The sequence below is a fragment of the Musca vetustissima genome, unplaced genomic scaffold, assembly GCF_032173495.1.
Source record: "Musca vetustissima isolate MV318-11 ecotype Yass unplaced genomic scaffold, APGP_CSIRO_Mvet_v1 utg61680, whole genome shotgun sequence".
In the NCBI taxonomy this organism is placed as follows: Eukaryota; Metazoa; Arthropoda; class Insecta; order Diptera; family Muscidae; genus Musca; species Musca vetustissima.
The window spans coordinates 160,113-186,217 of NW_026882624.1; the positions used below are offsets into that span (position 1 = coordinate 160,113).

The window sequence follows — 26,105 nt, forward strand, 5'->3', positions numbered from 1 at the left end:
CCACCATACACAACAATTGGACATTGTAACAGAATCTCAACTTATCGGGCCAACAGCACACACACACACTCTATCTCTCTGTCTTAGCAATGAATGTGAGAGTTGTAAACAGATGTTGTGGAGTTGAGTTGTGTGAGAGAGAGAGAGAGAGAGTAAGTGCAACATATGCTGTTCAAACATAAAACAATTGTTGACATTTCTTTCACTACGTGCAACTGACAACTGTTCACACAATTGTAATAACAACAAACAACAAAAATGTTATGTGGATTTATTTTATAACTTCCATTATAAGGTATGTCATTCCATGTGCAACACCACCTCGATATATTGGTCGGAGACCCCATAAAATGTGTATCGATGTCCATGCCCGTCTATCTGCCTGTTTGAATTGCACTGAACTGTGAAAATGTGCACAAACATTTCTACTATTCCCAGGATGTTTGGTATTGAAAGTGGGATACATTGATTCATTTTTCTTTAAAGAGGCTCCTGGAGGGAGGGAAACATTTTTGCCCATAAATTGTTATTACTCGAAGATGTTTTGGATGTAGACCCAATGCAGAAGGTATCGCAGCATTATCAGAATTGTTAAAGGTTTTGACCAGATTTTACTATCCTAGGGGCTGTAATTTAAGTGCCTAGCAGAATTAACAAAAGACATAGCCCGATTTAAGGGTCTACACCACATATTAGAATTTTCAAACAACTTCAGAGGACCGGCCTAGTTAAGCAGTATTTATTCCTACTTCTCTCCGACCCAACTCATTATAATTATCCCCCTCAACCATCCATAGCATAGTTTGTTCGTCATGCCTAAATATGTACATATGTATGTATATGTGTTAGAAGAAAATTGTTACATCAAAAAATAAATAGAAACCAGTAAGGAAAGTAGTAAAGTCGGACTGGGTCGACTATATGATACCCTTCACCACTTTGGGTATATACTAAATATGTCTCCTAACAGACATCGCCTTTTCGAATAAAACATTGACATGAATTGAACGAAAGATATTTAGGGACTTTGGCGCACCATTTACCTTAAATCGGACGAAAATATATATGGGAGCTATATATAAATCTGAACCGATTTTCACGAAACTTAGAACACATCATTATAGACTCAATTTAGTACGCTTTGACAAATTTCGTGCATATCGAAATATATTTAAGAACATTGGTGCACCTTTTCAATTAAATCGGACGAAATATATATGAGAGCTATATCTAAGTCTGAACCGATATATACGAAACTTAACACACATCATTCTAGACTCAATTCAGTACGCTATGCCAAATTTCGTGCAAATCGAAAGATATATAGGGACTTTGGTGCACCATTTACAGTTAATCGGACAAAATTATATATGGGAGCTATATCTAAATCTGAACCGATTGTCATGAAACTTTATATACGTCATTCTAGGCATAATTCTGTACGCTATGCCAAATTTCGTGCAAATCGAAAGATATCTAGGGGCCATTTACCTTAAATCGGACGAAAATATATATGGGAGCTATATCAAATCTGAACCGATTTTCACGAAACTTAACACACATCATTCTAGTCTTAATTCAGTGCTCTAAACCAAATTTCGTGCGAATCGAAAAACATATAGGGACATTGGTGCACCATTTATCTTAAATCGGACGAAATTATATATGGAAGCTATATCTAAATCTGAACCGATTTTTCAATAGGGTTCGTCCTTGGGCCAAATAAATGAGCTGTGCCAAATTTCATCGAAATCGGATGATGAATGAGACCTATAATTTGTTTACAATTTAGCATCAACAGCCGGACAGGCGGACGGACATGCATATATCGACTCAGAAAGTGATTCTATGCATATTCTCAAAAGGAACCATTTGTCTATCTCGTTTCCTTTCGCCTGTTACAAACATATGCACAAAGACCTAACACCACATACCACAGTGTAGTGAAGGGTATAAAAAAGACCAGCAGAGAATAACAAAGCAGATGAAGAAGAAGTAGAAAAAAAATGCGAAAAAAAAAACATAATGTTAAAAGAGGAGAGACATGGTTCCAATGTACACATCATGTATGTCTACATGGATGTATGTTGTCATGTAAAAGAAACTAGAGCTTTACTATTTGTATGTCCGATCCGACTCAGCACACACCACCAAGTAATGTTGCCACCACCACTCTACGCTGCATTGGAATTACAAATTCCTCTTAAATTACTTTTGATAATTGTCAAAGAAACTATTTTTTTAAACAGATTTTATTTTTTATTGTAAAAAATAAACAAACATACTAGCAAACAAGAGCGAAGGAATGACCGCATATGGCGGAAATGTGTTATAGGCTTGTAAACATAAGTTAATTTTCAATTGACTTGAGGGGGGACACATCACAAAAATATAACAACCCAGATAAGTGGTAATGTTATTTTGAAGAACAATTCCATGGGTGATTTGTGATTTTTAAATATTCAAGTATGTATTCGAAATCGGACAATTGTTAACATTGGCTTATAAGCCAAATATGATTAGGAGATGTTGTTGTATAGCTTAATGGATTTTGCTGGATGGCAAGTAGACGTTGTTAAACTTCAAATATAATTTCGTTGATGATGGTGGATAATAAACACCCAAAATTACCACTTCAATTTAAAGTAAAAGCTGAAATGCGGAAGATAATTAAATATGTCTGCAGATGAAGTTTTATGTTCCAAAGTCTATGAACCAGAAATACCCGTCCGTCAATGCGTCTAGTGATGCACACTAAATCTCTATTTCTATTCGGCATACATCTAGATCGAATATAGGGGCTACGGGTCGTTGCGCTACTACTCGTGCCTCCCCACAAAATTGTCAAAGTTTTGACTTTTGGAGGGTATACAAAAGTATACCCTCCATAGGGAGGAGTGTATAATAAATTTGTCACCAGCAATATTTACCAGAAATCCCACAAGGGGGATATACTATGTATATTCTTGATCAGAATAAAATTTTATGTCGAATTACGCATGTCCGCCTGTCTGTCTTTTGAAATTACGTTAGAGATCACAATATTTGAGATATAGCTCTGAAATTTTGCACAGCAACTTCTAGTATACCTAGCATGTTTGATATTGCAAATGGGATATATCGGTCTATGTTTTGGTGTAGCCCCCATATAATGGTACCCACCGAGTATTCGGTATTTTGGGAATGTTGGTCAAGTTCTCTTATAACCAATCTCCGTACTAAAAATTATTATTAATATTGACCCAGGTTTCAGGGAAGCCCCCATATCACGTAAAACCCCAAGTATTCGGTATTTTGGAATCTTTTCAACCGAAATGGCTATAATTTGGTATTTTTTATTCGCATTGGGTGTCAATTTTGGCCCTATTTACGAGGATATATGTTTTTTCTTGGCGGAACTAGCAGATTATTTATTTTTATTTGATTCCTTTACAACTTTTGAAATTACCCGGTTTTTTTTACTCGGTAGTTTTCTCTAACACTAATTATGGGGATATATTTTTTTCTTGGGGGAAATACCCGGTTATTTGACTCGGAAGTTATCTCAAACCGTTTGGGAGATACAGTCAAAAATCGGGGTTTGAACACGGATCAGATTTTTTTTGAAACTTTTTCCAGAGGTAGGTATTTTTACCATATTTGTGAGGATATATTTTTTTCTTAGCGGAACTACCCGATATATATTTGTGAGAATATATATTTTTTTCTTGGCGGAACTACCCGATTACACAAATGAAATTTCCTAATTTTCCAAGTAATGTTGCGATCTCAAACCGTTTGGGAGATACAGTCAAAAAACGGGTTTTAATTTGTTCCTTTCCAAATATGGATCACAAGATATTAGTCATAGAATCCTACAAAAACAAGGAAATTCTCTCCTGTAACCGGAATGGTTGTTTTTTTCAGTTCTTCGGCTTGTTTTTAATCCACTCTCCTATAGACAGATACCAACACTGGCTACGTGACAGACGCTCATTTTAAATAAAATATATTTTGGTTGGGCGGCCTTCTGCCGGGATTTTCACATATGGATAGATACCAACATCGGCTACGAGAAAGAGTTTCCTTGATTTTGTAGGGTTCTAAGGTCCATCTCTTCTGAAAGGTATTTCTGTAAACTTTAAAATGACACCCATATTGTACTAATCGCATCCGTAGAAGCAGGTATAACCGGGTACTTTTACACGAAGTTTCGGGTCAAGTAACCCGGTACGTGAAATGTATTTATATAAACTTTAAAATTATCACATTTTGTATTAATCGTATCCGTAAAACCTGGTATAACCTCATACCAGAACCTCTGGGCGAAATAACCGGGTAACCAGGTACGTCTCACACACCCACGATCCACATATCAATATCTAGTAAAAAAAAAAACAGGTACGTCTCCCAAGAAAAAAAATGTATCGCCATAATCAGGGTAAAAATATATCTATATCTGGATAACATTTAAAAAAAATCTGATCATTTTTACTAGAGTCAAGCCTAATGATTTGGCAAAGAAATATGTATGTACATCCAAGAAAGAAACACCCACACACACACACCTACATATCAAAATCTAAAAAAACGAGTTATAACAATTATTTTGCAAAATAATTTTCTTCCTAAAAAAATATATTTAAAACAAACATTCCATTAAAAAAAAAACCGGAAGAAACCTACTTACATGTTTCAATTTACAGCTGTGGAATTTTTACGGCCTAATGGGTTTCTTTCTGAAATAATGGAATGACAAAGTTGGAATCTAGTTTGGAAGGGAAATATGTTTAACAGAATGAAGAAAAAAACTATTAACAAGTTGAGTTATGGAGTTATTTGACGCGTTACATACACGTTCATTCACGCATCAACGGTAATTACCCAGTAGTAGAGTAGTAGTTGTTGTAACAGCAGCAGCAACGACAAGACTTTGTCAACACAAAGTCGTTTGTGTGAGTGTATGTTCAGTTTTTTTGATAAGAGGCAAACGAAAAAAGTACCAACTGCCAAAGAAGAAGAAGTGGGTGGTGGGGGTCTAGGCATTTCAAATAATCAACAAAGAAAAAAATATGATGGGGTAGGTCAAGGGTTAAGAAAACAATGAACTTTTGATCAAGCAAGCACACATCAAACAATCAAGCTCACACACACACACACACATAGCACTCATGCATTGCATTTTCCCCCTTTAAAAAAATGACAACAGCAATTATCAAAGAGAATGTGAGTACGGAGAAAAAGAACTAAGATGTCAAATGTCATCGAAATCATAAACATGCACACACACAGCAAAACTAACTAAAATCTTGTTTTTGTTTGCTGTTTCCTTTTTTATTGCCAACAACAAAAATTAAACTGTAACAAGATAAGACAAGATTTTACTTGGAAAAGAAACAAAAAATACAGACAAGGATTACAAAATCCCAGCAACTGGATTTCATTAGAAACAAGTGTGATATAATTTTGGAGCCAGACACAGAAATAAACGAGCATGAATGGACGGACAATTTTAAAACGAGTTAATTATGGCAAAGCACACAGTAAAAAAATAAAACTAAGGCAAATTGCCACACAAAACTGCCACGAAAAACCATAACAAAATGTAAGTTAACACAAAAAATAAAAATTGGCACCATGAAAAAGGAGAGGAAAAAAATCAAACACACACACACAAAAAATGTAATCCTCTAATGGTGGCCTATGAAATCAACAAAACAAAAAAATCAAAATCTGGTATTTGTTTTTTGTTTTCTTTATTATTATTTTTTGTTTTTGATACATTGTAGAGACGCCCCCCTAACATGGCTAACACATCACATTCACACACACACACACCGGTCATTGGACAATAAATGGAACATTTCCAATTGTGTTTGGTTATTTATTATTGACACTTATTAATTATACCTTTATTCATTAATTTATATATAATATAGATACATTTATTTTTTTTTTACACAAAATTTTTATTTTCTATTCATTAAGATAATCAATATCACCATTTCACTCTTTTTGTATTTATAAGAAGAAAACTATTTTGCAACTGACATTTGCAACTCACCCACCAACCGAACGGTATACGCGTAAATTGTTTGTCACATTCAAAAAAAAAAAAACATCAACACGAAAAATAACCCCACTTGTGAACACTAACAAAGCATATAACAAAATAAACTTAATATCATTAACTGCTTGTTGTTTTGTACGACGATACGATTTTTGTTTAACTTGACTGGGCTTGATTTTGTTTCGGTTTTTTTTTCTTCTAATTTGTTGTTTTCTTTTCGGCTTACTTCTCCTCTAATAAATAAAGAAGGCTTGCTCTCACTTACTCTGTTATTTTCCCTCACTGACAAGTCGGTGTTCTCTCTCTCTCTGTGTTGTACACTTGCACTGCCTGCTCGCACTCTCTCTGTTATAGACTTTTATAATTACTTTTTTTTGGTTTCTTCTCCTTTTATATATTTTTTGTTACACTTTTTATGTTTTATTTTTTTTTTGTTTCTATTTCTTTTTGCCTTTTTCCCTTTACCATTGATATGGAGAAACGAAACGAAAAAAATGTTGATTGGTTTCTTTACTTTTTTCGTTTTGTATTTTGCTATTTTCTTTAGATTAATAATTTCAACACTACACTCCTTATTTTCTTTTTATGGAATATTTATAAATGGTAGTGATGAAATGCAATTTATTCCTTGGATTTTTCTAATTCACATTTTCGGCACTTATTTCATTTTTCTACGGTTGTATGCAATTTTTTACACTCTTCATTATTCTTTAGCAGGACGACGACGACTGACTTTTGGAGTAATCGAAATGAAACACAATCGAAAAAAACGTCATTCACCGGAGAATGATGACGCCGTTGCAAACCACTGAAATGTGATAACGTTGAGGTTTTGTTCTTCTGCGAAACAATGTTTCCGTTGATGTTTATCGCGTTTGATTGGTTTTGAAATTCAAATTTTATTTTTCTGAATCTGACAAAAGGCCATATACAGGACTTTCAAATACGTGGTATATTTTGGTAAAAACAACAACAAAAAAACTAATAAAATACCTGTGAAATAAACAATATCGATTACTGACTACAAAAAATATAATATAATCTGATCGAAGAAGTCAATTCTTTATGGAATATGGATCTAAAAGTTGTACTAGGACCCTTGTTTTTGAAAAATTAACTAAGGCAATATGGGTATCAATTTAAAGCGATTCAAATACTGATTAAAAAATGTATATATCATGGCAACATCTGCTATATGTGGGGATCGCTTAACTTGCGACTTTAAAATTAAACTAGAAGGGTCATCGGTTGATAAGACAGTTATATGACAAGATCCGCCCTAGATTGAAGAATTTCCGGTAAAAAGTTCAGCTTTACGGAAGCTTATATTTATCAAGATAATTTATTTATATATTTTTAATTTGTTATATACAACACCATTTAAAAATTGAAAAAAAAAAACAAATACATATTAGTTACACAGCATAAAATCTAAAAAAAAAAACACATTAAAATTATCCAAAAATATAAGAAAGTACAAATATTCAGATTTATAGTTTCGAAAATATTAAATGCACATTATTTCACAGGGTCAGTCAAAATATAAAACTCTTTTCATTTGGTATGTTCCAACACTGCACCAATCTACTTATTTTTCCTTTATGATATCGAAAAAAGTAGTATATTATTGCAGTGCGGAAACATACCTCATTCTAAACACTTTTATGCCGCATATTCCTTTAAAATTTGCCCGGCAATAACCAAACGCTGAATTTCCGATGTACCCTCATAGATTTCGGTGACACGCGCATCACGATAATAACGTTCAGCTGGCATATCGCTTACATAACCCATGCCGCCCAAAACCTGAATACACTGATGACTACAATAGGTGGCCGTCTCCGATGCAGCTAATTTAGCCATCGAAGCTTCTTTGGTATATGGTTTACCGTTATCCTTTAACCAAGCCGCACGCCATGTCAGCAAACGAGCCGATTCCACCCGCAAAGCCATATCGGCAATTTTTTGTTGTATAGCTTGCAATTTTGAGATGGGTTTACCAAAGGCAATTCTCTTTTGCGAATAGTCCACAGCTAATTCCAAAGCGGCTTGAGCAATACCCAAAGATTGTCCCGCAATACCAATACGTCCACCATCTAAACATTTCATGGCAATTTTAAAGCCGGAACCTAAACCACCCAATATATTCTCTTTCGGCACAATGACATCTTCAAAAATCACCTGACTTGTCGATGAACCACCCATACCCATTTTATCCTCCTTCTTTCCACGGGCAATACCCGCGCTATCCATTGGTACAAAGAAGGCTGTAATGCCTTTATGTTTGAGTGACTTATCGGTGGTGGCAAATACCACAGCCACAGAAGCCTGATAGGCATTAGTAATCCAAGCTTTAGTACCATTCAGCACATAATGATCACCCTTGTCAACGGCAGTGGTTGTAGCTGCTCCAGCATCTGAACCATTACCGGGCTCGGATAATTGAAAGCAGGCGATCTTCTCACCCGTTGTATAGGGTGTAACATATTTGTGTTTTTGTTCGTTGCTGCCAAAGGCCATAACCGAACCCAAATAAAGATTATTTACCGCCATAATAACACCAGCAGAGGCGGAACCTCTTGAAATTTCTTCCATAGCAATGGCATATGCTAGATAATCTAAGCCGGGACCACCTACAAATTAAAAAAACACACACACACACAAATCCCAATTAATTCAAATTGGAGGCATTTTATGTTATTATAGACATACCAAATTCCTCTGGCACGGCAACGGACATAACACCCAATTCACCCATTTTTTTAATCTGCTCTTCGGGATACAAACGTTCCCTATCAATTTTACCGGCAACTGGCACCAATTCGGCATCGGCAAAATCACGACAAGTCTTCTGCAGCATTTGATAGGTTTCCGGCAGGGCAGATAAGCAGGCAATGTGGCGGGATTTCAAATGCTGCACGGCCTGGCGTTGAAGACGAAGACCTGTTGAAGAATGGAAAAGGTTTAAAGAAATAGCATACATTTGAAAATCATGTCGATAACAAGTTTTTTTAAAGAGCGAATATTTCCGATAACATTACTTGTTATAGAAAATGCTCTCAATAACAGTGCTTTCAATAGAAAAAGTTGTCGATAACAATATTTTCAGTACAAAAAGTTGTCGATAACAACGTTTCATATAGAAAAAATTGTCGATAAGAATGTTTTCTTTAGAATGCAGTCGATAGCAATATTTTCTGTAGAAAAATTAGTCGATAACAATATTTTATATAGAAAGAGTTGTGATTACAATATTTTATATAGAAAGAGTTGTCGATTACAATATTTTATATAGAAAGAGTTGTCGATAACAATATTTTCTATAGAAAATGTTGTCGATAACAATATTTTCTATAGAAAATGTTTATATAGAAGAAAATTGTCGATAACAATATTTTATTTTTTAACTGTATTTTATATAGAAAAAATTGTCGATAACAATCTTTTCAATAGAAAAAGTTGTCGATAACAATCTTTTCTATAGAAAAAGCTGTCGATAACAATCTTTTCTATAGAAAAAGTTGCCGATAACAATTTTTTCTTTAAAAAATTGTCGATAACATAATTTTTAGTTGAAAATATTGTCGATAACATAATTTTTAGTTGAAAATATTGTCGATAACAAAATTTTTAACTGGAAATTTTGTCGATAACAATTTCTATTGCAAATGTAGGCAGGCGATAATAATATTTTCTATAGAAAATAATATTGATAACAATTTTTTATATAGAAAATTCTATATAAAATCATGTGCACATATCGTTAACAACAATCTCTATTGAAAAATGCAACATCTAATTATAAAATTTGGAGTGTAACGGCAATGTAACTGACGCTTTGTTATATTTTTTTAATGTTAAACAATATACCTAACAAATCCTTTTTTTATTTTTTGAAATAGCAAAAACAAAATTTTTTTAAACTAATTATAGAACGAATTCTTATCGCTACATTTAATTAACTTATCTATTGAATATTAATGTGTTTTTTTGTTTGCCAGAATTATGCAAATGGTAAATATGTTTAAATGTGTGTATATGCGTTCGTGTGTGGTCACCATACAAAGTGTTTACATTTCATTTCTTCAATGTTAATGTCAAGCATCTGAACTTTGTATTTTTATACTATAAAAAGCATAATTTAATATTTTAATTGTATTTAAAACTTACCAACAGTTGTAGATGTTTTAAAAAGGTTCAACATTTTATATATTTTTCGTATTTAATGTTTAATTTCAATTAAAGTTCCAAGCTATTGGTTTAGCGATCTTCAGTGTGTTTGATAACACAGATTTAGGGATATATAGGTCGACTTTCGACAATGGTTAACATTAACATAAAAGAAATTAACATGATCAAAGGCTTGGAGTTGCCACTTACATTGAAATATTGATCAATTGTGGAAACATAAATTAGTCGATTGGGTATTTTTTAAAGATAGAAAATATTATCGATATATATTTTGTTTAATATTCAAGAGTAAAATATAACATTGAAATTATTTTCTACAGAAACTTTTGTTATCAATTCGATGTAATATCTTTAAAAAATATGGTTATCGGTGTTCTATTGAAAATTATGTTATCGAAAATATGTTCCATCTAAAATATAGTTATCGAAAACTTTTGATATAGAAAATGTTGTTATCGACATATTTTATCAATCAATAATACAGTTATAGACAACTTTTTATATAGTTAAGATTGTTATCGATTAATTTGCCAACAATAATATATTTATTGACAAAGTTTTTTTCACTGAACATTAGGCTTTCGCCAGCATTTTCTTTCGAAAATATAGTTATCGAAGTCTTTTTTATTGAAAACAGTGTAATCGATTACATTTTTTTATCAAAAATACAGTTATCGACAAGGTTATCTTTTGAAAATTATATTATCGACAAAATTTGCCATCGATAATATAGTTATCGAAAAAATTTTCCATCAAAAAACCAGAGTTATAGACAACTTTTTATGTAAGTAAAATTGTTATCGATAAAATTTTCTACAAAATTATGGTTGTAGTTTCCATAAAAACTACAGTTATAGATAACTCTCAAAAACTAATTGTTATCGATAAAATTTTCTATAAAAACTATAGTTATCGACAAGGTTTTTCTATTGAAGATAATATTATCGACGACATTTTCCATCGAATATAATTTTATCGACAATTTGTATATAGAGACATTGTTATCGATAAAATTTTCTATCATAAATATAATTATCGACAAGGTCTTCCACTGAAGATAATATTATCGACAACATTTTTCATCGAATATAATGTTATCAACAACTTTTTATGTGGAGAACATTGTTATCGATAAAATTTTCGTTCAAAAATATTGTTATCGAAAAGGTTTTCTGTTGAAGATAATATTATCGACATAATTTTTCATTTAATATAAAGTTATCAACAACTATTTATGAAGAGAACATGTTAATCTATAATATTTTCTATAAAAAAATATAATTTTCGATAAGAGTTTCCATTGTAAATTTTTGTTTTCACCAACATTTTCATTCGAAAATATAGTTATCAACAACTATTGATATAGAAAACATTGTTATGGATAACATTTCCTATCAAAACTATAGATATGGACAATTTTTGTAGTTGAAAATTATATCATCGATAACATTTTCCATCAAAAATACATTTGTATATAGAAAACATTCTTTTCGATAACATTTCCAATCAAATATTTATTTACTGACAAAATTTTTGATCATTTTTTATATAGAAAAACCATTGTTATCGACAAGGTTTTTAATTGAAAATTCTTGGTCCGTTCCAGAACCTGCAATAATGTAAAATGTTTACTTCGATAACAATTTTTCATTTACAATAGTAAACATTTGTAAATTCTTGCAGTACGGGAACAGACCAATGTTATTGACAATTTTCTATATGGAAAACATTGTTATCGATAAAAATTGCTATAAAAAATATAATTTTAGATAATGTTTTCTTCAAGAAATATTATTATAGGTACAATTTTCTAATAAACGATTTGTTTTATTGCAAATGTTTATCGTTCTTTCTGTTAAAATTTTTTTTGCTACTAAATTTTGCTTGGCAATTGAATATTATAAGACGACATTTTTTAAAACAATCTTAAAAATTTATTTACAATTACAATTTGTTTTGATCTTACAATCTAATAAAAAATATAAATTTTCGGTGATAGATCCATTTATAAATGCATTTGAAAATCGCTGGGTTCTCCTTAAAAAAAATTACAATGATTTCACGGAACATCAATTTGTTGCACAATGAGGCACATCGACAGATATTTTGAATTACTACTTGTTCTTCTCCTCCTCCTTCTTTTTTAGGCAGCATATTCTTTAAGTATGGCACCAGCTGTTACCAAACGTTGCACCTCCGAGGTACCTTCATAGATTTCCGTAATACGAGCATCACGATAATAACGTTCAGCGGCCATGTCGCTGACATAACCCATACCACCCAATACCTGAATACATTGATGACTGCAGAAAGTGGCAGCTTCAGAGGCAGCCAACTTGGCCATAGCAGCCTCTTTGGTGTATGGCTTGTCGTTGTCCTTCAACCAAGCAGCACGCCATGTCAACAAACGAGCCGATTCCACTCTCAAAGCCATATCGGCAATTTTCTGTTGAATGGCTTGCAATTTGGAAATGGGTTTACCGAAAGCAATTCTCTTTTGCGAGTAATCTACAGCGAGTTCCAACGAAGCTTGGGCAATACCCAAAGCCTGACTGGCAATACCAATACGACCGGCATCCAAGGTTTTCATGGCAATTTTAAAACCATAACCAGGTTTGCCCAAAATGTTCTCCTTGGGGATGACACAATCTTCGAAAATCAATTGACAGGTGGACGAGCCGCGTATACCCAGCTAATCTTCTTTTTTGCCCAACGAGAAACCTTTGGTATCTTTGGGTACAATGAAGGCGGAAATGCCTTTGTGTTTCAGGGATTTATCGGTGGTGGCGAAAACAACAGCTGCCTTGGCCTCGTAGGCGTTGGTAATCCAAGCTTTTGTGCCATTTAGAACGTAGTGATCGCCCTTGTCAACGGCTGTGGTGGAGGCGGCACCAGCATCAGAACCATTACCGGGTTCGGACAAAGCAAAACAGCCGACAATATCACCAGTTGTGTATGGGGTAATGAATTGTTCCTTTTGTTTGGCATTGCCGAAGTTATCGATTGGTCCTAAATACAGGGAGTTGTTGACAGACATAATGACACCGGCCGAGGCACAGCCTCTTGAGATTTCTTCCATGGCAATGGCATAGGCCATGTAATCGAGACCAGTACCGCCTATAAAAATAGAGAAAAAATATTAAAATTATTTGTAGAATTTTAAAAAATGTGTAATTGACATTACCCAATTCCTCGGGTATGGCCACAGCCATTAGACCCAATTCACCCATTTTCTTAATTTGTTGTTCGGGATACAAATGTTCACGATCACATTTGGCCGCATTGGGTACCAATTCGGAATTGGCAAAATCACGACAGGTTTTTTGCAACATTTGATGGGTTTCGGGCAAGGCCGAGAGGCAGGCAATGTTTCGGCTACATATTTGTTGCTGTAATGGGCGACGAAGACCTGTGAAAGAAAAAAGAATAAGAGATTATTATTAAATGATAAAAAATATTATTGGAATGTAATGTGTTGGGCAATATTTACTTTAGAGACTAGACAACTATTGGATCTATAGCGACTATCATTCCATAACATCTTCATTGTTGAGTTTATTTTTTTACCGAATGTGTCAATTAAATGATAAGCAGCATAATAACCATTCTTAATTAAGGAAAATTTCCACACATGTATGTACATACATACTGATTTTAATTAACAGCCCACAGTAGACAAAAATAATCCATTTTCTATAGTCGAGTAGTGTTCGCAGATAAGGTGGATGGATCGACTGACGGACAGACTATGCTGATAAATTATATCTGATTAAAATATTGAAATCGTGTGTTGAGATGTTCTATATCTTGTTCGCTTATTATGGTCGATAAGAAGAAAAAATAGATTTATGTATTTATAATCCACAAGTAAACAATGAGATCCACAAAATTTTCTATTAAAAAAAAAATTATGTGATCCACTAAATTTGTAAAGCAATAACCAAAATAAAAACAAAATTAGTTTCCAATAGGAACATTTTGTGTGGAACATAATATTTTCTATAGAGAGAAAATTTTGGTGGAACACATTATTTTCTCTATAGAGAAAATTTTGTGTGGAACACAATATGACTAAATCCACATAGAATTTTTGTCTAGTATTCTTTAAAAATCCACAAGGGCCAATAATTTATGATCAACTCAATTTTCATGGTAACAAAATGCTCGCGTTGAGCCATCCGTCGCGTTATATTTTATCGAAAATACAACAAACACAAGGAAACGATATGCGTTTGTGTTATCGTTTCCTTGTTGTATTTTCGATAACATATAACGCGACGGATGGCTCAACGCGAGCATTCTGCTTAGCCCTTTAATGATCGCTGGTTAACATACGCAAGAATTTGCTCTTTCAAAACATGCTGAACCATTTTTGAGAGTATTGGCATTATCGATATCGGTCTATACTCTATTACATGCATCATTACTTTTACGTATAGGCACAATTTTCGCTATCTTCCAAACCATAGGAAAAACAGACACTTGTATAATGGTATTTACAACATGCAACAAATGACGTTTCAATAAAAGAAACACAAGTTTCAGAAACTTAAGCTGAAAACCATTATACCCTACAGCTTAAGACTTAATCTTACTGAACGCATCTACAATCCAATTTCAACAAAATCAACATTAGGAAAACCCATCATAAACACCCTCAGGAACACACGAAACCTCAAATGGATCAACAGATTGATTAGACACAAAATCAAAATTCAGTCGATCAACATCTACATTATCCACTTCATTGTCATTCTCTTATATTCCACTCTTATTCAAAATCACCCATAAATCTTTTGTTTTTTATTGGCAAACATATCTCTGTGGGCTACGGCTTTAAGTCTCCCAATAACCTTCTTGGCTCTATTATGTACTCTACAATAAATTCTCCAATTTTCTACACTTCTATGCTTTATACGCCATATCTCTTAATGACATATGATAACATATATCTGGAGACTTAAACCAAACATTCCTATCAGTTCTACCAATTCACAGTTGTTTAGGTTGGAACCTATTCCAGCCCCATATTAACTTGGGATACATTTTTATGGCGTTTTGAGGTCGCCATTTTTTTTTTTTATTATTGTTAATTTTTGCATTCATCCAATTTAATTTTATCCATTAAACTTCCACACAATTTTTTTTAATGATGACAACAACAAAACAGCTTGCCTAAAATCACGGAAGAGCACACACGGGAACTAGGATCTTCAAACTCCAAACACAATTATATATTAACAATATTCTTATCCATATCAAATATCCACTCAATTTTTGATATACCATTTTTTTGGGGGGCGATCCACAAGATAACGAACAACACATGTGTGCTGAAAGACAACTAATTTTTTGCATGGCATGCGGATTGAGTGGCGACAACAACAAATAATAGAAAACTTCTTGCGTAACTGGCCTGGTTTGGCAAACATTGGAGCTAGGTTCCTGAGCAATGGAACCTAATTATAAGACTGGAACTTTGTAAGGTGAACACATAAAATAGAAAATATCGAAGGATATTTTACAATCAGGGCATTTGATAGTGCCTTGGAAAAAAGAAAGACATGTTTGTAATAGTTGTATCTGCAACGTTTATAATTGTATCTGCAACTCTAACGAAAAGTGTTACATCCCACAAAAATGACCTATGGAAAATTTCCACTGTGTTGTGTAGTTCCACAGCAACAATTGTTTTTATATTTATATATATGCAGATGTGTTGTAATAATTGGAAAAAAATATATAGAGAAAAGAAACTCTACACAGCAGTTTTTTTTAAGACAGAATAAAAATCATGACACTATTTGCATCCTTTTGCCACCATCTATCCTTTAAACTATTTGCATCGATTAAATCCTAAATCCTTTTATCCTAACTAAATGCAAATGAGAAAAAACAACAACTATTAATAATGGACTTTGGCCATATGTAGACTGTAGGCACAACTTCCTTTTTTATCGTTGACAGCAACAACAACAACCAAACAACTTACCCAATTTCACTGATGAACTCAAAACTTTAAACATTTTCGTAGAGCTTAAATTCGATACTATATATATTTAGAAAAATAGATTATTGGACCTAGAAACCGCAATACAGCAACTGATTGAGCCCAACTACCGGTAACAACTGAGACGAAATGTCTTCTTCTTTTGATTTAATGAGCGGCAGTGCCAATGATCAAATCATTGTATTTTTGGAGAGAGGCGGCCAATCTCACACCATTTGCTCAATTTAAAAAAAAAGATAAGACATTAATAATAAGTATGTTATTGTTGTTGTTATTGGTTTTTTTAATATTAAACAATGTATTTATTTATTTTGTTGTTGTTGTTTTTTTTCTTTTATTGTCTATATTTGCAAAACAAATGACAACAGGTTTTGGTTGCAATTAGTCAGTTGACGTAATGTAACGTAACGTTGGCATATCATGTCATTTCTAGTAGTCAAAGAGATGCCACACTGTGATATGGCATCTCTGAAATGACAAAAATGTAAAAATAAATAAAGTCCACCTTCTTCATGCTCCGGCAGAACATATATTAAAATTTAGAACGATAAAGAGAAGAAAAAGCTCACCAGTGACTACTGTGTTGTGCGTTGCACTAGTTTCGTGCAATTATACGTAACGTATCGTAACTAATGTAAAAAAGCCCACCAGTGACTACTGTGTTGTGCGTTGCTCTAGTTGCATGCAATTATTCAAATACGTAACGTATCGTAACTGATGTAAATAAATGTTAACAGCATTATCGACAAAATATTTAATGTGGAATTTTTTAAGTGAAGAAAAGTGTTTATTATTAAAAAAATATGGTTGTAATAAATCAAAATATTTTCTTTAAATATATTTTATAGCTTACATTTTAAGTTCTTTATTGTGACATGTCAACTAAAATCAGCTGTTAATGTAGTTTTTTTTTACACATGATCGAGATAAAAATTACGAATATATATTTAAGATCTGAAGAATTTTGAAATAATTTTTTTAAGGTTATGGTAACCACTAGGGATACTTCGAGGATAATGTTGTTTTGAACAATTATGTCGGTAACATAATATCCACTCAAAATTAGTCAACTGTTTATTTATTTTCTTACACGTGATCGAACAAAAGAATTTTGAACGTATATTCTAATGATAAAACTGTTTTGGTAAACACTAGGGATAATTACTCCGACGATAACATTGTTTTGAGCACACAAAATTACACCGCATTGAAGAGATTTCGGATAGAAGAGTTCAGTATAACAGTTTGATAGCTGTTTGTTCATGATCATTATTATCGACAATGGATGGCCGATAAAACTGTTGATATTAACTGTTCCTGTTTACAAGAAGAATCTTCTAAAGAATTTGCGACACACCCATCAGGACATTAGGTACTGATAAAGGTATAATAAAACAAAAAACCTAAAAATGGCCCCATAAAACGTCAATTAAATAATTTATTGAGGGCTGGTGTTTCCACATAAGTCAATGAAAGATTGTGTTCGGATATTCCGATTCATATGTCAATAGAGATTTTCTTTAGAAAATAACTATGACCTTTTATGTTCTTAGGTTTATTATCTTCTTTTTATAAAAATAAGATTTATTTTATTTCCGAACAGACAAACACTTTCATTTTCTTTAATAAAAAGACAAATGTTATAATTTTGAATCAAATATTTTTTTTCTGTAAGATATATACAAATTTATGTGATGTAGGTATAAACACATAATAAGTACCATAACAATTTTCAAAAAAATAAAAACGACATACTAAAATTAAAAGGAAAAATAGTAATAAAATACTTGTCATGTTTTTGGATTTGTTTAGCAGTGAAGGAGTTGAAGAGGATATCTATTTAAGGATCATTAAAAAAATAAAACTATTTTTAAATTCATTTTTTTTCAATAAAAAAGTGATCATAAAATATTGATTCGAGCTACAGTTTAATTGATTGTAGTCATGGTTATTGAGTCAATATTTTCTATAACAATAAATAATTATTATAACTGTAATTTTCACGAAAAAAAGAAAATCCAAAAACATTTTTTTTAATTAAGTTTTACACACCATCTTCATTTTCAAAGACAAAAAAACCAAAGCAAAAACAAAAATCTAATAAACAGAATTGAACTAAAACTTATTTACTAAGTAATCAAGTCAATCATAACCCTAAACCTTATTGAAGATGGTGGTAGGTAAATAGGACAACAAAACTTAATTATAATTTTTTATAAAAAGGAAAAAATGCAATAAAATTAAGTTTATGTCCAGATAAAAGCCCGTTCGAGGAGCATTTTGAATATTTTTACTATTAGTAATAATAGAGACCTTAATTGCAACTATATAATTTATTTCTTACGGATACGACTGTCCGAAATTCCTCGACCGGGTCGTTAATCAGACTTGTTCCCAAAGCAAAGTTTTGTTTTTGGGTCTTCTTCTAATCATCGCCAAAATAAAATACACCCATAGACCAGATCAGACTCGAATTTGTTTCTATTTCAATTAGCGTTGAGGCATAGGTATTTGAAGTACTAACTAGGCCGCCAAAAAATGTCTTGCCATGGGCTGTAAAATTAAAAAAAAAAAAAATATTATTTTTTTTTCCAAAAGAAAACGAATTCTAATTAGAAAATGAACTTACTTAAATTCCATTTCAAACCCTTTGTTGTGACATTTGTAGCCTCCTGGCCAATTGGTAATAGGGAACACCATCTTTGTTCCTCAACCAAATGTGTGGGTATAACAATGGAATGCTTGCCTGGCCTGAGCAGCCATGTTAAGGAACAGGAACCGAATAAGTAAATATTACAGAATTCATCATTCCTGGTATAGAGGGTATTTATGTTGGACATAATTTGATCGAATCGACCGGATGTGTCATGTAGTACTATAATATCACGTAACTGAAAAAGAAAAACAAACATACACACATTTAATACAAATTCCAGAATCAACTACCCCGCCACATTACCTGTTTCTCCCTGAGCATAGGTTTCAGAACATCTACAGCCTTTGTAAAATCCGTATTATTTTGATCGGGAGTATGTATTCTTCTGACCCCCCGCGACGTGAAATATTCCTCCGTTTCTCGGCATATTGAATCGAAATCACCCGTAATTAAGTCTGGCAGTTGAATATCGTCATCGTCATTTTTCAATTCCGTTCTAAGAAAATTCAACCATTTATTTGTGCCGCCATCCACACAACATCTTATGGAAGCTACAATTAAATAAAAAACAACAACAAAATGGTTTACATAATAACAACACTAACGTATTCTTTGTTTTAATGAATGAATGATTTGATTGATTTTAATTGTCGCTCAACGATTTGTTTGTGTTTACCAACCAACCATTATTCCACAAGGCCTTAACAACATGTGATGGACTTTTGATATTACGATTTAACACCAAACACCCGTGTCCGAGTCCACCAGCTAGATATGGTTCGCTGAGAATGGCTGTAGGATCCCAATGGCAAACGCTGTCGTTTGGCTGCTCTTCGGTATTGCCTCCATTTGTCCCACTGCAATTGTTTAACATTCCCAGGCTGGTGCAGCTGCAGTTCTGCTTGAGTTCGCGTTTGAAAAACAAGAAGACAACGACAAGAAACAAATGGCCGATAAACGTGCAGAATCAAAACAAAATAAATGTGCACAATGTCAGAGGGTTATGCAAAATCGACTTTGAATTAATAAACAGCTGACTACGGAATTGTGGTTAGGTATCACGAGATACGAAATTATAATAAATAAAGCATATAACTTAAGCCCTTGTTACACGAGCCATCAATGTCATATGTACTGTCAAATTTTACATATATAAGAATTGAACATGTCGTGTGGCCCATGTTTGAACGATATGACAACGCATATGTGAGCATATTCAAGACATACATGGTCTGTTCCCGTATTGCAAGAATCTACTAGATTTTACTATTTTCTTCGATATCATAAAGGAAAATTCATTATCGTAGTAAAAAGTAGTAGATTCTTGCAGTACGGGAACAGACCAACAATCGTAAAGACTCGACGCATTTTCCAATATTAGTGTCAAATTTGTGTTATAGAGGGCTACACATTTTAATAGAAAATTCATTTTTTGATGTTCTCTCACCAAAAAATACTTAACAGCAATGTTAATTATTTTGAAAAATATGGTAACCAAAGTGAAGTTTGAGATTGTATGAAATGAAATTATTATTTTTTTCGAGTTTTTTTTAAAGAATTTAAATCAATTGCCGTCTTCCCCTGGTCGAAAATGGTATTATGAATGTTGGTACACCGATTTGTGTGCCGAGCAAGGAGTTTATAGATATATTGGCATTGTCACCTCAATCAAATCAAATCACAAGAAATTGGAATCGGCTCGCAAAGGTCAAGAGATTTGGGTTAAAATTGAACCCATACCCGGTGAATCACCAAAAATGTTTGGCCGTCCTTTTGAAGCTGATGATATGTTGGTCAAGGTCTCGATGCTTGCAAGGATTACTTCCGTGATGATTTAATTAAGGCTGATTGGGATCTAATGCTTGAACTGAAGAAACTTTTCCAAATTTTATAAATTGTTTATAAATTTTTAATTTTTTGCAATATATTTATTTCCTGCTGATGTGAATGCATCAAAATTATAATGCGGATTCAAATAATGACCCATGAATACAACAACAACAATGCTTTCATTATACCCTACACAAGTATGTTGTCAGGGTATTATAGCTTTGTGCAGCCCCAAGAGTTTGTAACGCCGCGAAATGTTGGTCTCCGATCGTCATATCCCGCCAAGCTGAGTCGATCTAGACATGTGTGGCCGTCCATCTGTCTGTCCATTATTATTTATAAACACGATACAAGCCACAGTTATGGACCAATCTTCACGAAATTTTGCATGTAGGATGGGTTGTGGCCAATGAAGACCCCTGGTCAAGGACAGCGCCTATAATTTTCGGTGATGATCAGATAATAATTTTGGGCTGAAACCGACCACAAAAAAAAAATGTTTTGTGTTTTTTACGAGTCGATCTATAGGCCACAGGCCGAATAGCACAACGCAATCCACGGTGAAGGGAATTTGGACAAGCAATTAGAAGGGCTGTACTGAATATTTGTAATATTTGTTGACCTCTAGTCGGTCAAGAGGGTTCAAATATTGCTCAAGCTCAGAATATAGAACTACAGGAATTCAAATTTTCGTTGAAGTTGTGTAGGGTATCATATGATCGGCCCCGTTCGACTAAACTGCTCGGCTCACTGGTTTTCAATCTATATTTTTTAGTTATGCCTAAAATATCCTCCTCACTTCAAAATTTTTATTTGCTGCTCAAAAAAAAAAAATCTTCCCAAAAAAAAATAAAAACACACAAAATTATTAAGTGATTAAAAAACTCATGGCTTTTGGAAATTCAATTGTCCTATCTTTATACTTTTATGTCTTTGTCATAACATGGCATTACAATAAACAGGTTATCGTTTCTGTGTGAGTGAAAACATGGCATTATAACAAATTGATTATGCCACACCATTTTCGATAAATTAGTCAACTCAACGATAACAGTTTTTTTTCTGTTTCCATCGATTAATCGTATGCCCAATATATCGTTCAAGTGTCAAAATTTATTTCTACGTCGTTTCGTGCGTTCATTCGTCCCCACACACAAAAAAAATATTTGCGAATTATTAAAATATTTATTTAACCGATTAAGATGTAATTAAAATACAAAGTAAAACAACCTACAAAAATAAATTGCAATATATTTAAATAAATGTGAACAATCGGAAAGAAGAGGAAATTATAACGAAATCTCTAGCAAGAAAACAAAAAATCCAATTAGAAAGTGTCCAAGCCCATCGGAAAGAAAGAAACGAAAAAAAATAACAAGAGCATGAAGTGGTATTTAACAAAATAAAAGGTGTGTGTGTGTTTGAGATTTGTCAAAGTGGGAGAGTGCGAGCGATGTGTGTTTGTGCATGCATGATAAATGCAGTAACAATAACAAAATGCAACAACATCAATAATAGTAATGAATAAATTCAACTAAATTTTTGTTATATTTTTTTCCTACAACATAGTGGAAGATCCCATCTCTTTGTGAATAAAAAAAGCAAAACAAACAAAAAATACGAGAGAAAGAGAAGGAGAGAGAGGAGAGACACAACCAACAAATAAAAGGAATGTTCCTTTGCAAAATATTTAATGGATACCATCATTGAGGCTTGTTGTTGTTGTTTTCCAATTAAAGGCAGTTACTTCCTAAAGATTGTTTAATTTGGAATAATTTTTTAATATTGAAACGAATATATCGCACAAAAGGTAAGTTTGCTGGAAAATATTTCTTTTAATTATTTGTCATCATCATTTTAATTTTTTGTTTTAGTGAAATAAATAATATTGTATTAATTATCACAAAAACCATGGTGCCTTGTGGGTTCATCTGATTGTGTTGATGATGCTGCTCCCCTTTCTTCTCTTGCACAAACACATGCACACACTTCCTCCATAATTTGCCTAAGGGCCACCATGAACTCCATATAAAAACCATTGACCGACCCATTCACTTATTTTTCTATTTCTTTCCTCCTAAACAATACCAATAATAACAACAACAAAAGCAAGCATTGTAATCATAACAACAACAATAACAATATAAATGTTGCTCCCCCACACACGTCCAAAAAAAAAAAAAAAAAAAGAGCAACACCTTAAGGTTGCTCCGACAGTTTATTTATTGTTTGGTACCTACTGGTGGTATAGGTCTTGGTATTTTTGCTTGTATTGTTGTTGTTTTCGTCGATTGCTGGTGTGGGTTTTTTTTTTTTTTGTTTCAATAAATAAATATTTTGCTGCGGTGTGAATGCGTGTTTGTGTTCATGTGCGCCATTAATATGAAATTAAGGTTTATTGATGAATAGTGAACACTCGTCGTAATTTGTTTCTTCTTCTTCGTCGTCGTCGTCATGTGGGAGACATGGATGCACCTTGCATAAAAAATTATATTGAAATTTTGATTTCAATTTGAATGTTTCGTTTATAAAAGCGTAAAAAACAACTATTTTTGAAACCTGATATTCCAGAAATTAAAAAATAAAAAAAACATTCACTTTCGTTTTGTTTTTGGACTCCCCTTGGATGGAGAGAGGCATTTGAAATATTCAATAATAATTGACAAAAAGCTGAGATTTGTCATCTCAAAAGATTTCAAAGAAAATCGGAATGTGGAAGATGTTGATACCATGTAGATATCGGATATAAGCACATCTCATATAAGAAAAAATCGCATATATGAAAGATTATCAAAAACAACGAGCTTATACTTTCTTATATCCGATAATTCCATATAAAAAAAGCATATAAGAAAGAAATCTCCGGCTTTTTTGAGTTTCTTATATCCGATATCTACTGTAGCATGTAGGAACGTCGTTGGCTTCGAACGGGCTGAAGTTTTTTACGTCCTGGCATCTGAGGAGGTTATTCAAAATAACCTGGAACTATATTTTAAATTACTTGCCACATGTTTTTTATCCACTGAGAAAATGAAATAGCAAATCACAGGGGAATATTAATAGGAAGCAATGACAATATATGGGTCTAGGACCATAAAAATAGCTAAAATGAGGCGAAACATGGACTTATATTTATAGGCCTTTTGTAAGTATACATGAAACGATATCTATATACAGTAGATATCGGATATAAGAAACTCAAAAAAAGCCGGAGATTTCTTTCTTATATGCGTTTTTTTCTTATATGGAATTATCGGATATAAGAAAGTATAAGCTCGGCGTTTTTGATAATCTTTCTTATATGCGATTTTTTCTTATATGAGATGTGCTTATATCCGATATCTACTGTAGGGAGCTATGTTAAAACTTTGTCTTATATAGAACATTGTAAAGTTTTTTATCCGCTGGGAATGCCGAAAGCCAAAGTAAAGCCATATCGCTTAGAAAATACTTCTAGGGCCATAAAAATATATAAAATTTAGCGGGACCTTTATATGGGGCTGTATCAAAATATGCACAAATATCTACGAATACGTTTTTAATGAGGTTAGAAGCAGAACCTTAAAATGGGGGCTATGTCGCAACATGGATTCATATTGACATTTTTCTTTGAAGATTTTTTTCAGCTAGAACTCTTCACATCCTCGACAGTTGTATCGAAGTTTTATGAATGGGATGATAAATTTCAAGTTTCCTTCTTTATGTCTCGTCAGAAAGACTTCATTCAGTCTTTGGTCATTGACATGCAGTGGTCGAGCAGCTTATCCTTTAGGTTCGAAGTTAGAACCCCCCTTCATCACACTGTGGTATATATATATATATATTTGTCCGATTTTAAATAAATGGTCCACCAAAGACCCAAAGTTAGGACCATTGATACAAAATTTTGCTCAGCGTACTAAATTAGGACCACATTGATGTGTGAGAAGTTTTGTTGAAATCGGTTCAGATTTAGATATAGTTCCCATATTAAGTTTCTTCAGATTTCAAGTAAATGGTGCACCAAAGACCCAAAGTTAGGATCATTGACATTGACTGAATTAGGTCTAGATTGATGTGTGAGATTTTGTTGAAATCGATTCAGATTTAGATATGTTTCCCATATATAAATTCGTCCGATTTTAAGTAAATGGTGCACCAAAGACCCAAAGTTAGGCGTATTGCCGCTAAATTTTGCACAGCATAAATTTAGATATAGTTCCCATATAGTAGGCACCGTCCGACATGACTACTTTCAATACTGGTTTTGTTTGACATCATTCGGAAGAGTGGAATTCGTTATGTAGGATATTAGGACTATATCGAATGCCTTGGGTCCACAATGGTCCTTTTAGGGTTCGTCGCTGAAGAAAGTCATTCGAAATCTTGGAAGTTTTTTTTTTTTTTTGAAAACCTTTTTCACCAAAACTTCTTTAACATGAACACAGAGATGCCGTCTGGACCAAGGGCTTAGCTTTGTAGATAATTAACTCAATGGATGAGAATGATAGGGGATTCAAGTCTCGTTTCAGATGCTTGCACCTACGGATAACTGTCCGAAGATGAATGCTCGATTAATTGGCGACAGAACTTGGCATCTGAATGCTGAATTTCATTTATCCGGGAAATTTCTATTTCTTTTGCTAAGTTGCGTCATCCAGGCTCATAGTTTGTCGCTTTTGTGTATCAATTTGGATATTGAAATGAGTACTGGTGTTCTACAATTTGGCTGATATGCCTTTCCCGAATTTTATGAATTTGTTTAAAAAAAATACATTTCTCATTGAATACTAATCTTACAACTATTATTTTTTGGAACGCCCTGTATTACCGATCCTTTTATATCTATTTTTAACATCAAAGATCCGAATTCCATTCATTAATTTCTACCGTCCGTTCTATTTAAATCAACTTTTGCCCTAAGGAGGTTAGAAGAACGCAACATCAAATGTCTGAACCATATTTGGCGCTTTTTTTGGTAGATCATTTGTTTTTTTTTTTTTCTTAATTAGGCTCGAGCCAACGTTTAATGACCCCTGGTAGTGGCTACATAAAAAAATAATCATTAACATTATGAATGTTATAAATGACTTAACAAGGGCATATTCAAACAAGATTACATCTTACGACCATAAAAGTATAGAGAATAGCTAAGAAAGAGAGAAAAAGAGGGTAATAGAAAAAACAATTTCCAATAGGAAAATAGTAATTTTAAATGACTGAATACGATTTCAAATAGGAAATTTGTTCATTCAGCCTAGCTGAATACATGTTTCCATAGGAAATTTGTCACTCAGCCCCGCTGAATACATGTTTCCATAGGAAATTTGTCATTCAGCCTGGCTGGATACATATTTCCATAGGATATTTGTCATTCAGCCCTGCTGAAT

At 33.1% G+C, this 26,105-nt stretch overlaps 3 protein-coding genes across 3 annotated transcripts in view; all 3 read right to left on the minus strand.

Annotated features, from left to right (window-relative positions):
• LOC133329178 (short-chain specific acyl-CoA dehydrogenase, mitochondrial-like) overlaps positions 1–8,924 on the minus strand; it is a 155,267-nt gene extending 146,343 nt beyond the window's left edge. Inside the window, exons 1-2 of the mRNA XM_061537672.1 lie at positions 8,762–8,924; positions 7,710–8,682 (exon numbers count right to left, since the gene is read on the minus strand). Of these exons, the coding sequence (XP_061393656.1) occupies positions 7,712–8,682; positions 8,762–8,909 (1,119 nt within the window). The 5' untranslated portion in view covers positions 8,910–8,924 and the 3' untranslated portion in view covers positions 7,710–7,711. The remainder of the gene's footprint in view (positions 1–7,709; positions 8,683–8,761) is intronic.
• A 3,458-nt stretch (positions 8,925–12,382) lies between these two features.
• Positions 12,383–13,642, minus strand: LOC133329175 (short-chain specific acyl-CoA dehydrogenase, mitochondrial). The gene is given in 2 exon segments (XM_061537668.1): positions 12,383–13,357; positions 13,425–13,642. Coding segments are annotated over 2 exon segments (1,122 nt in total). The 5' UTR covers positions 13,573–13,642; the 3' UTR covers position 12,383.
• A 5,033-nt stretch (positions 13,643–18,675) lies between these two features.
• LOC133329181 (thiamin pyrophosphokinase 1) lies at positions 18,676–19,780 on the minus strand. The gene is made up of 4 exons (XM_061537675.1): positions 19,591–19,780; positions 19,210–19,457; positions 18,880–19,141; positions 18,676–18,803 (listed from the first exon to the last, which is right to left on the minus strand). The coding sequence occupies exons 1-4, from the start codon at positions 19,778–19,780 to the stop codon at positions 18,676–18,678; spliced, it is 828 nt and encodes a 275-aa protein (XP_061393659.1).
• Positions 19,781–26,105: the final 6,325 nt, after the last annotated feature.

Excerpts from the sequence above, each read along its gene's own strand:
- LOC133329181 (XM_061537675.1), bottom strand. The coding sequence starts at position 19,780 with ATGTTAAACAATTGCAGTGGGACAAATGGAGGCAATACCGAAGAGCAG. Across the intron at positions 19,142-19,209 it reads CTATGCTCAGGGAGAAACAG|TTACGTGATATTATAGTACT; the intron begins GTAATGTGGCGG and ends TTTCTTTTTCAG. Across the intron at positions 18,804-18,879 it reads GGGTTTGAAATGGAATTTAA|CCCATGGCAAGACATTTTTT; the intron begins GTAAGTTCATTT and ends TTAATTTTACAG.